Source organism: Zootoca vivipara, chromosome 7, assembly GCF_963506605.1.
Source record: "Zootoca vivipara chromosome 7, rZooViv1.1, whole genome shotgun sequence".
NCBI classification, from domain to species: Eukaryota; Metazoa; Chordata; class Lepidosauria; order Squamata; family Lacertidae; genus Zootoca; species Zootoca vivipara.
In genome coordinates, this window is record NC_083282.1 from 78,571,059 (window position 1) to 78,583,701 (window position 12,643).

Below are 12,643 nucleotides of genomic sequence, written 5' to 3' on the forward strand. Positions count from 1 at the left end.
GTGTTTCCAGGTCAGGGAGATGGACTGGCAGTGCCTGCAGCTGAACAGTTCGCAGAAGAAATGGAAGCGTTGCACAGTATTCTGCGAGAACAGCTAGAAAAAGCGAAGGCTCTGTATAAGGCAGAAGCTGATAAACACCGGCAAGTGGGCAAGGAGATAAGGGTAGGGGACCAAGTTTGGCTATCCACTAAAGATTGGCCGAGCAAGGGACGTTGTAAGAAGTTACTGCCGCAACGGGTAGGGCCATTCGAAGTGTTGGAACAAATAAATCCTGTTTCATATAAGTTACGTTTACCGACTTCAATGAAGATGTATCCGGTGTTCCATCGGTCACTCTTATCGCCAGTAACGCCAAGACACCGGTATCAGAAGAGGAAGGAGCCACCACCTTTGCCCATCTGGGTGGAGGGTGAACCGGAATATGAAGTGGTTCAGCTATTGGACTCTCGTAGAAGGGGCAGGGGGGTACAGTATTTGGTGGCTTGGAAAGGGTACGGACCAGAGGAGAACTCATGGGTGAATGCGAGTGATATACATGCATCTAGGCTGCAGAGAGAGTTTCACCATAGGTACCCTAATAAACCCAAACCCCGGGGTTGGGTAGAGGAGCAGGCAGAACAGGCAGACTGGGAAGCTGAAGTGAATGGTGGGTTTGAAGAGGAGGAAGAAGTAGAAGAGTCGCAACCGGGTTGCAGTTATTGGGGAAGTGAAGAGGGAGAATGGTGGGAGGTATCTCATAACGCCCCAAGTAAGGAAGTGCGGAGGCGGGAGGAAGGAGAGGAGGCCCCTAGAGGGGGGGATGATGTTAGGTTAGAGCCGATAACTAATGAGGCTCAGCTGTCGGACTTGGCTGATAGCCCGGAACTGGAAGGGAGGCTTGCTTTGATAAAGGAACTGGCTGGGAGGGGTGAGCAAATGGCAGAAATAACTCAAACCTCAGAAGAGAGTTTGTCCGAGTCTGGTCCTAGTTCTTTAAAGTTACAGGAACGTAGGAGGGGAGGGTTACAGGATAAGAGGAAATGGCAATTACAGAGAGAGAGGCAGAGGGCGTTGTTCGAGCGTAGGAATAAAAGGAGGTGGACTCACGCTAGAGAGCTAGATGAGTCATCATCTGATTAACTAGTGGTCTTGAGCAGGAAGTTGCAGTCTTTCTTGTGGTTACTTGCCTTTGTTTTGACTATTTGGAATAAAACTCACTATTTACACACAGACTGTGTGCTAGCCATTGCTGTTGCTCACAACGGCCATTACTTCCCTGTCTTGTTAGTGGGCTTCCCATCTTTTTGGGAAAGAGGATGCTGGCCTAGATAGATCTTTGATCTAATCTAGCAGAGCTTCTGCTTACACATGAGTCACAGGGATGCAGCAATCTCTCGATTTTGGTTTCTCCCAGTTTCTCTTTTCCCCAGCCTTAAGTTCAGTTCCCTACATTTCCACATCAGGTTGTGATTTTTCTTTTAAAAAAGTTCTCACGAAGATTCATCGGCATTTTCTTAAGTGAGAATTTCTCCTAATTCGTTTCCTAATTTCTCCTAATTTGTCTGCAACAATACACATTTTTGCAAAGTGGGTTTTCCCGTTTGTATGTGTTATCTTCCCCAATAGGAACATTTTCATACACACGTTGCCTTAGTATATGCATTCCTGAACACATGCCTTGGAGACCTACGAAGCAAAATTCAGAAAATTGGGAATTTCAAAGGATCGCTGTGTTTGGGTTTGCATATTGCTTCAGAAAGTTCAAATCAGGTAGGTTCGCCTTTGAATGAGAACTGTGTCCCCCCCCCCCAATACCTTCCAACTCCCGGTTAGAAAAATCAGGGATCAGCAGCGCCGGCACCGGAAGTTGCTTCCAGACATGCGTAGAAGCAACTTCCGGTGCCGACGCTGCCTGATTTCTGGTGCCCAGACATGGGCAGAGCACCCGAAATCGGTTCTGTGCATATCCAGACATGCGCAGAAGGAGCCTCTCTGGCAGGTACTGAAATCTGGGGGATTTACAGGATTTTTTCCAATCTGGACTGCCAGCAGGAAACGGTTTAAAATACGGGGGTTTCCCGCGGAAAACGGGCGACTTGGCAGCTATGTCCCCCCCCCATCCCAACTCATGACAAAGAGCTTTTTATGGTTCAAATGTTTGCTGATCGTGCAGATTAAAACAATACAATCTTCTCTCCAAAGACCGACTGCCCTTTGTCTCCCGTTCCATGAGATTAATCATAGTAATAAGACTCCAATTCCCCCATTTTTTTTAAAAGAGAGAGAGAGAGAGAGAGAGAGAGAGAGAGAGAGAGAGAGAGAGAAAGCAATCAAACACAATTCCCCACCTGCAGGAGAGCTCTGCAGAACTGCAGATGAACTTCCAGAAGTGTATCTAGGTCATCACTGCCTGTGGTTAACTCCTTCTTTTCTGTTTTGGTATCATAGCCCAGGGATGGAAGTGTCGCTTTGTTGTAGCTGCTGGTACTAAGGACAAGGATAAGGAAGCAAATAATTAATAGAATGAAAATAAAGCAGGGCGGCAGGGGGATGGGTGGTGAACCAAGCCCTATCTTACTGAGGCTTTGGAGAGGAAATATGGTCAATGCTTCCTCTGGGTTATGATCCGGGATCAGATTCCAGTGATACAAAGGAATTCAATGAAAGGAGCATAAGAACAGAACATCAGAAGAACCCTGAACCCTGGTGGATAATAATAATAAATAATAATAATTTATTTGCATGCTGCCCATCTGGCTGGGTTTCCCCAGCCGCTCTGGGTGGCTTCCAACAAAAGATTTAAAATACATTAAAATCTCAGACATTAAAAACTCCCCTATACAGGGCTGCCTTCAGGTGTCTTCTAAACATCAGATAGTTGTTTTTCTCTTTGACATCTGATAGGAGGGCATTCCACAGGGCAGGAATTCCTACAGAAGGCCCTCTGCCAGGTCCCCTGTAGCTTTGCTTCTCGCAGTGAGGGAACTGCCAGAAGGCCCTCGGCGCTGGACCTCTGTGTCCAGGCAGAATGATGGGGGTGGAGACGCTCCTTCAGGTATACTGGGCCGAGGCCGTTTAGATCAGTCCATCAATCCTTCCACTCCAGCACCTTGCTTGTCAAGAGCGGTCAACCAGAAGCTTCTGGGAAGCTACCAGAGTGGCACAGTTGGTAGATGAACGGTTGGTACAGCATGAAGGCTCCCTCGACTCAATACTATAGGCAGCATAATTATTTAATCTAGCCCTGTTGATCCATCACTCTTCTTTCTCATAGTCTTCTATAAAGCATTTCAGCAGACAGGGGAAAAAGGTTGCCCAATGTGGCAGGTATTTACAAATTTATATAGAAGGCCTTACCTGGTACTGCGGGTCCTTACACTCCCGAGGGATGACAGTTCATCTGCACTGCCATCAGCGTTGAGGAAGTCAAAGCTTTCCAGCACTGTCTCAACCATCAAGCTCTCCACGGAGGAGTGTTTCAGTTGGTACCTTTTGGGCTGTTGTCAAATGCAAAATTAGTTCCATTTCCTTTTAAGTAGAAACCCTTTTCATCCCAATGGGCACGGTGCCATCAGTAGCACAGATATCACCAGTGAATATTCCACCACCACCACCAGCCCGATTTCCCAAACTCCCACCATGGCCAATGGTCAGGGATGGTGGGATTTGTAGTCCAATAATATCTAGAAAGCCAGATTCCCCAAACCTGCTTTAGGCTGCATTTCTCTAGGAACATTTTCACCCCTGTGCATGGCTCGGGCACAATCCATATGTCTGCGCAAACATTCTTGCCATCTTTGGGAATCTAGGGGTGGAAAGGGTAAGTACCGAGAGCTAAAAATTGACAGCAATACTTTACCTTTAATTTGCCCCGGATGCAGAAAAGTTGGTACTCCAATGCTTCCAGTTGGGCAGGGCTCGGATGCTGGGATTTCAACAAAAGCAACACTTCCTGAAGCATCTTGTCAATCGACTTAGTCCTTCTACCACCTCTGGCATCAGAATTGCCTCTCGATCCTCTTCGACCAGCAGAGAGGAGCTTCCTTTGCTGTACTAAATGGTGACTCCTGTCCCAGACAGTGGACTTGCTCCCCCCTCTCTCCTGATCCAGCGGGCGCGGTGGTATGGCGAGAGCTGGGTCAGCATGGGTCGTCTCTTGTAGGATGTCTAGAGTCCTGCGGCTGGGAGTTTGGCACAGTAGAAGGTCCTGCTGCTCTCCTGCCACACAAGCATCTTGTAGGATAGTCAGTGGCATGGGCAGTGCCCTCTGATTCGAAGGTGGCGTCACATTCCTGCTTTCTGCCCCTTTCAGGTCCTCTGAGCTGAACGAGCTGCCTTCCGTCGTCTCCGTGAGGCTGTGGCTGGTGCTCCTCAGACTCATGTCGAAATCGCAGTCGGCCAAGTAGCTCAGGATGCAGGGATCTTGGGCCTTGTCCCCGATATCTGCTTGTTTTTTCCCTTGCTGCAAAACAGACTGAGGCAGAGAGAGAGAGAGAGAGAGAGAGAGAGAGAGAGAGAGAGAGAGAGAGAGAGAGAGAGAGAGGTGGAACTACGCAACCAGTGCCTTTCTATAGCACATAGTAAGCACATCTCCTAAAAGGAACCTGCTTTGATGAACCACAACTCCCATCATTCCTGAACAATGGCTACACTGAGCAAATCTGTCAACTTCATTTTCTCTGTTTCTCATTTTTCCAGTGTTAAGTTCAGTTCTCCTCTCTAGAGGCTGAGCTATCCCCCCCACCATGTCCCTCAATTGCAAAATTACCCATCCAGGGAGGGATTCAACGAACTTGTTATGCATGTGGAATGAGGTTCTCTTGTACAATGGGACTTCCCCCACCCTCTCCTCCTTCCCCCACATTCCCTAAATATGCTCTGGAGAATTGGGGGAGCATGGGCAGAGGACGGAGTGGGGTGGGGACATCTTATTGCTCCAGTGGCCCTCATCCCCTGTGCATATGCCCCACTTAGTGCTACAGGCAAAGTCCCATTTATACATGTTCAAGACATGCACAATCGCACTTGCATGCATTGCAGCAAACCTGGAAGCGGCACAGAAAAGGGCAGAAACAACCCTAAAAGAGCACAAAAATGGCGCAAAAACAGCACCCAGCAATCACACAAGCCTTTGTACAGATGTTTAAGGTCTGTGGAGAGTTGGAATTTGAGCAAGAAGGGAGTGGTTGTGGTGGAGTTTGGTGGGTTTTTTTCTCTCCCCCCCCAGGGTTTTGTTTTCCAAAGGGTTTCCAGAGGTTTAGAGGGTATTTGCAGGCTTTTGCAATGGTGTTCCCAATATACACCATTTCACTTAAAGGCGTGGTGCCTCGGAACGTAACCCCCACGTAAATGTACATTGAATTCCACCCCTAACCCATTGTTTTTCAGTCTTTCCGCCTCGCCAGAAGCTTCTTCAGCTCATTGAAGGCCCTTGGTGCTTTACATCTTCATTTCGTTAATTAGCAACAGTTCTAAACGGAACGACTCCTGTCTGAGAAGACTCAGAAAAGACTAGTATCAGAGGCTGCTGACTGAGCATGCTTTTGTTTTCCTTTGCCCAATACATTTCAGCAAGTGGGACAATTCCCTGGCCTGACACACCGCAAAAGTGGCTGGGAGGGTAAGCGCTTGAGCGCAGAAGCTCTTTACATCCCGCTCATACTTACAAGGTAATATTTCTCTCGGAAGCTGGGGGTGTTTGGTGGGGTCCAGCTGTATATGGAGTTTTTCCTGCTCCCCACAGAAAACTTGGAGGCAGATCCAGGAGACAAGACAAGGCTTTCAGTGTCAAAAGGGCTACGGGAGAGGGAGAGGGAGAGAGAGGATGAACTCGGAACTCAAAGGTTTCATGCGGCATACCCACTGAAGAAGTGTCATTCCTCTCCCCCATATGTTTGCACACCACCACTGTATAGGAAAATATGTAATTAAAATAAAATAACCATCATCATCATCATTTTCTACCCCGCCCATCTGGCTGGGTTTCCCCAGCCACACTGGGCGGCTTTCAACAGAACATTAAAAACAGAAAAACACTTCAAACATTAAAAACTTCCCTAAACAGATTGATTGTTAAGTGCTGTTGCCGGAGCTACAGACATCTTATTTGAAGTTATCAGTTCCGTTGCAGGAATATCTTGTTTCCTCAGCTAAAAGAAAAACACCAATGTCATGTACACTGGTGGGGGCGATGCAATTTTTCCACCCAGCTATCTCCTGCAATTGGGATCACAATACAGAATATGGTTTTGTGAGTGTTGAGAACACCTATTAGACTGCACCCATGGCATTGCTAGCATCATGGGCAATGAGCCCCCCCTACTGTGTGTTTAACTGCTAAATCAAAAGAGTTTTCTTTGCTCAAGCCCTTTTAACACAGCATATTTAATTTAAGCTGCTTTTATCCACTGGCTGTTTTTTTATTGATTTATTGCTGTTTAGTCCCTTGCTTTAATTTTATTTTCATTACTAGCCTATAGCATTGTTTTGCCTTTTTTTTTTTACTGTTTGAGATACTCTACTGCAAAAGCCCCCTTGAAAACGCTTTCATTAAAATGGGGGGTAAAATATATGATTGAAATAAAATAAACGAGGAGCAGCATGAATGCACATCCTGCCACTGGGATGCCGTCATGTGAACTTAAGCTTTGATTTGTTTTTAACTCTTCAGAAGCTGAACACTCCTGCAAAATAATTCTTCATCTAGCGCAGTGCAGCAGTTTTCAAACTTGACACTTTTAGGAAACAAGTGTGTTCTCACACACACACACACACACACACACACACTCCAAAAATAGCAGCATTCCTGCTATAGCTAAGTTCGTGTGTAGCATTAAAAAAAACAACCTACTAATGCAAATCCCAAAGCAAATGAATGTTTTTGTCCCCAAATTGCTGTTTGGAAGGGGCAGGAAGAGAATTACTGACACTGAATACAAGGAAGGTTCTGAGTAGCTTACAAGAGCCCTGCAGTGTTGTCCAGAGTGCGCATGTGCACAGAATGCGGCATGAGGTGAGGGTGGCAGAAAACTGAGGAAGGGAGCAAACTCCCCACTGCAACATTTTGTTGCAGGGCCCCTCAGGTACATCTTTATTTTTACATGCACATATCACTTTGCCACCTAAAAAGATGCTCAGAGCAGCATCCCAAAACACAGATATTCAAATATAATGGTGGACAACATCTACCAAGGGCACTGAACGGATAACAATCTTGCAGAGGTGGACATACCCTAGCAAAGACCAGTTACGAGATAATCTTCTGCCAGATGTGTTTCAGCTGTTTAGTCCCATGGGCTTCGTCCAGATTTTCTTCCAAGTTTGTGCGCTTCGGGGCTCCACTTTCTCTCAGCCCGAAGACAACCTGAGCACGGATAATAACTTCTTTACTCTGAAGGTGCTGCTGCGATACCACCGTGGAGGCAAGGCTCACACAGCATTAAGGCCAATGAAGTTTAATTGGCTAAGTTCGCCAGTGTCACACAGCTGGGCTTCGTCAAAGCAAGTCAGTGGCACACAGGAAGATTAGCAACTCATCTGCTTTTCCTCACTTTGTAGCAAAACAAGAGAAGATCTCTGAACGGCAGAGAATATTCCATCCAAAGCAGACGCTACAGTTACTTACAAGCCCATTTCACTGGCTTGTTTCAAATGTATACACTTCATCTGGCTACTGATATGCAGAAAAGATGAACTTTATGATTTTCAATGTTAAAACCTCATTATGTGGGACCACCAGCCTCATATGTATAGCCAAAATGCTTACGTCTAATTGAAGTAGTTAATATAAGCTCCAAACCCAGAAGTGAGTGTTCCGGTTTATGAAGGTTCTTTGGAACCCGAACGTCCAATGTGCAGCTTCCATGGCTTCCAATTGGCTGTAGGAGCTTCCTGCAGCCAATTGGAAGCCATGCCTTGGTTTCCAAATGTTTTGGAAGTCGAATGGAATGGATTGCATTTGACTTCTAAGGTACGATTGTAATGTATATTGTTTCCTCGGTCTGTCATGTGAACTCTAGTGTGTAACGCAGGGCCTTTTCTACAAAGCCATTCTTGTGTCCCTATACAAATAATCCCCATCGTTCTGCCCGGACACTGAGGTCCAGTGCCAAGGGCCTTCTGGCGGTTCCCTCGTTGCGAGAAGCCAAGTCACAGGGAACCAGGCAGAGGGCCTTCTCGGTAGTGGCGCCCGCCCTGTGGAACGCCCTCCCACCAGATGTCAAAGAGAAAAACAACCAGATTTTTAGAAGACATCTGAAGGCAGCCCTGTTTAGGGAGGCTTTTAATCTTTAATCAATTATTTTATTCTTCTGTTGGAAGCTGCCCAGAGTGGCTGGGGAAACTCAGCCAGATGGGCGTGGTATGTAGAATAACTTCTTCTTCTTCTTCTTCTTCTTCTTCTTCTTCTTCTTCTTCTTCTTCTTCTTCTTCTTCTTCTTCTTCTTCTTCCCAATCTGGATCTAATCTAAGTTTTGCTGTTTGTATTTTATTTCTTTTCTAGGGAAAAACATGCCAGGGAACTGGATCTGTGCCCATTTCCCTTCTATATTCCAATTCAGCTATTGCTTTGGAATGGGACCATGTCTGCTTTCTGCTTTCTTCTTCACAGCTCTACAAAAATGTAGAGCACATGGGATGATGCTGTGCTCAGGTTGTGTGTGTGAATAAAACCATCAACTAACCTTCATTCCATGAAAAACAAAAGCTGGGTAAGTGCTGGAACCCCTGGGGTCTCTTGTCGCTCAGGGATTAGGGTGGGCGCAACATCTGGGTATTGTTTTTGGGGAGTGTTGCTGCTTTTTTATCTTTTACTTGTCACTCCTACAATTCATGTGGAAATTGTTCAGTTGGGCTGAGTACTTTTTGATGAGCTCTGTTCATAGTTTATGGCTACTTTTGTTATGTTTGAATTTTTATTTTTTGCATTGTAAGCCGCCTTGAGCATGGGTTTAGTTATGGAAAGGGGGCATAAAAAAATAAAACGATGCATTTACACGCATGTTACACTGGTGAAATGTTTTGTACCAGAATGACATTGTTGCACAAGAGAAGGCGTTGCTGTGGTAACATCGTTGCACAATCAATTGTGCAAAACAAGTTTCCGCTAGCAAAGCTGTTGCACCGGATTCTGCTGGTACACAACATTAAAATTCACCCATCATGTAGGGCAAGAGCTCTCTGTACCAGTACTAGGTGCAGCAGAATTCAACCTTTTCAGATCCAGTATCTACTTCTAACGCAAACGTGCATTTGGGGACCCATTTCTTAATCTTTTAACGTATCTTTGCAAGGTGGTAATGCTCTTGTTGCGACCCACCTTCAATCAGGCCATGACCTACTCATGGGTCTCAATTCAACAGTTGAAGACCAGTGAACTAGTGGGCAGAGAATCATGGATACGGCCCTGGGGGTGTGGCATGGAGTGAACAATGCTCTGGCTCCGCCCACCACCAGTTGCAACCCCGGTGGGCTTTTTCCATGGGCCAATGGCCCTGCACAGAACATAAGGCTGTCTCTCCCTGCTCTTGAGATTTAAAGATTTTAAAAAAGCGCGCGCACACACACACACACACACACAGAGCAGCTGGTTTGTAAATAAGTCATTTTATAATGTAACAATATCCACTGAAAACGAGGAGGAAGTGTGTATTTTTTTTTAAAAAAAAAGTGGCTACTACAAGCAAACAAACAAGTCTGCTGGTTTGGGGGGTGGGTATCAACTTATTGGGGGTTTTTTTTTTGCACAAAGCCCCATGAGAATCCACTTGCTGAAAGACCAACATATTGAGCAAACTCAAAACACTGCAAAAATATTTTTAGATTTCCTACCAAGGATTATCTCACAAAATAAAGCATGCCCCCAATTAGAAGAGTTTCTCAGAATAAAATGTTTCTTTCTTGGAGGTAAAACAGTAAGGGTTGTTTGTGTGTTAGTTTCCCACTGCAAACAGCATTGCAGGAATCCCCCTAGAGTTTTCATTTACACGCAGATCCAGTATATCATCGGAATATATTTTCACACACACAATTTACCTAGGGCAGGCGTTAGCCTAACAGATCCGTATTTTGCTGGAACCCCATGGCACATGCCTCAAAAGAATTCCCAGCGCTTCTTAGGCAGAGTTGTAGCTGGGGGGGTGTCTAGCCAGGTTTTCTGCCCCAGGTGAAGCCCCCAAAGGGGCGCCATTGAGCCTCCCAGCCTCCCAGCATGTCTGAGCTTCAGCCAAAGAGAAAGAAGAAAAAGTGAACCCGAAATTTTTTATCCTCTGTGCAACTTCTGAATAGACATTCCCTCCATGCACAGCCTTACAGATACACTGGTGTGTTTGTACAAGGGATTGCCAAAGTTGCCACAAGAGGTCCCCATTTAAGTTTGGAGAGGAAACATTTCCCTGTTAGAAAAGAATTCAAGCCTTAGGAGAGCTGGCACACGCATTTCTGGATTTACAGATCTAGCAGCAGGCTAGCAGACTGGCAAACCCCAAGTGAGCCAGGAGTTGCTGCAAAGAGTGCCATGAAAACTTTTAGCACACAGAAAGGGAGAATAGGAATCAATTAAACCTGCTCTGCGTTTGGCTTCTCAAACGGCTCGCTCACTACAGTGCTCCAGCCAGGAAACAAAGAGGCTTCTCTGCACTGCGGCTTTGCAATATAGTCACCACCAAAGCTGGTTTAGCCAGAAAGAGACGTGCAAGATCTATACTGAAAACAAGAGATGGGACTTGAGCTGCAGGGAAGTCAAAGCAGAAAAGCCAAAGGACCCAGGTACAGTGGCCATGTTTGCATGTCACAGTAAGCCAGGAGTGGAGAACCTTTGGCCCTCCAGATGTTGCTGAACTTGGGGCATTAGGGGAGGGGCAGTATCTTTGGAGAAGGACGTATCATGCTCCTTCTGGGCAGTTTGTCCACCACTGGTTCTTTCCCCCTGCACACAGCTCTCATTTGTGGCTCCTAGAAGCTGTCAGCTTGCGACAGCAGCCACACCCTGGAAATGGCTTCAAAAGACTGGCAAAACTGGGTGAGGGTAGCCAATAGGTCTCAAACCCTCAATGAGTTAGGGTCTTGCCCTGCATGCAAAGACAGCCTCCAGTGGATTGAGTGGATGAGACCAATAGTGGGTCCAACAGTCAAGAAGGCAGTTTCTGCATGTGCTGTAGTGGGAAGTGAGGGGCAGATTTTTGTTGTTGTTTAGTTGTTTGGTCGTGTCTGACTCTTCGTGACCCCATGGACCAGAGCACGCCAGGCACTCCTGTCTTTCACTGCCTCCCGCAGTTTGGTCAGACTCATGTTGGTAGCTTCAAGAACACTGTCCAACCATCTCGTCCTCTGTCATCCCCTTCCCCTTGTGCCCTCAATCTTTCCCAACATCAGGGTCTTTTCCAGGGAGTCTTCTCTGAGGTGGCCAAAGTATTGGAGCCTCAGCTTCAGGATCTGTCCTTCCAGTGAGCACTCAGGGCTGATTTCCTTCACAATGGATAGGTTTGATCTCCTTGCAGTCCATGGGACTCTCAAGAGTCTCCTCCAGCACCATAATTCAAAAGCATCAATTCTTCGGAGATCGGCCTTCTTTATGGTCCAGCTCTCACTTCCATACATCACTACTGGGAAAACCATAGCTTTAACTACCATACAGACCTTTGCTGGCAAGGTGGTGTCTCTGCTTTATAAGATGCTGTTTAGGTTTGTCATTGCTTTTCTCCCAAGAAGCAGGCATCTTTTAATTTCGTGACTGCTGTCACCATCTGCAGTGATCATGGAACCCAATAAAGTTAAATCTCTCACTGCCTCCATGTCTTCCCCTTCTATTTGCCAGGAGGTGATGGGACCAGTGGCCATGGTCTTAGTTTTTTTGATGCTGAGCTTCAGACAATATTTTGTGCTCTCCTCTTTCACCCTCATTAAAAGGTTCCTTAATTCCTCCTCGCTTTCTGCCATCAAGGTTGTGTCATCTACACTTCCGGTGAGCCGCGGCCATCGGAAAGAAGCATGAGATAGCCCTCCGGGGAATCTCGAGTGACACGGTTTTTTTTAGAGGTCCAGTGAAGGCTACGCGGACCTCGGAACCTCAGGGGGATTACCTTCAGGGACGTGGTACCTGGTGGTGCCCTGGCATGCTCTCCTGCTCTCTGGATTTTTAACAATAAATTCGGGGACAGGATCGGAGGTCTGAGGTTGTTGATATTTCTTCCGGCAATCTTAATTCTGGCTTGGGATTCATCCAGTCCAGCCTTTCGCATGATGAATTCTGCATATAAGTTAAATAAGCAGGAAGACAATATACAGCCTTGGCGTACTACTTTCCCAATTTTGAACCAATCACTTGTTCCATATCCAGTTCTAACTGTAGCTTCTTGTCCCACATAGAGATTTCTCAGGAGACAGATGAGGTGAGGCGCAGATAGGGCTTGTCAATCTGGGGAGGTAGCCCAGCGGTTGGCAAGCTTTACCTGACGATGGGCCGGTCCACACTCCATCCGTTGGAGGATGGGCTGGAGTGTGTGCGCATGCGCACTCTTCCAGGTCGGAGAAGCGCCTGTGCGCATGCACGCACGCTGTTTCCAGGGCACATCCGGGTTGGAGGAGTGCCGGAAATAGCGTGTGTGCACACGCATGGGTGCTCCTCCGTCCCACACGCGTGCACACACACTATTTCCGGCACACATCC

General features: G+C 46.6%; 1 protein-coding gene across 5 annotated transcripts in view; it reads right to left on the bottom strand.

The window, feature by feature from the left end:
• Window positions 1-12,643, bottom strand: part of RIPOR3 (RIPOR family member 3) — a 114,223-nt gene that overhangs the window by 22,599 nt on the left and 78,981 nt on the right. For all 5 annotated transcript variants that reach the window (XR_009557957.1, XM_060277302.1, XM_060277303.1 and 2 more), the window contains 4 exons: window positions 5,646-5,775; window positions 3,839-4,453; window positions 3,337-3,476; window positions 2,328-2,466 (listed from right to left, as the gene is read on the bottom strand). Coding sequence is in view for 4 of the 5 variants with exons in the window: in XM_060277302.1 (XP_060133285.1) it covers window positions 2,328-2,466; window positions 3,337-3,476; window positions 3,839-4,453; window positions 5,646-5,775 (1,024 nt within the window). In the remaining variant the exon portion in view is untranslated. The remainder of the gene's footprint in view (window positions 1-2,327; window positions 2,467-3,336; window positions 3,477-3,838; window positions 4,454-5,645; window positions 5,776-12,643) is intronic.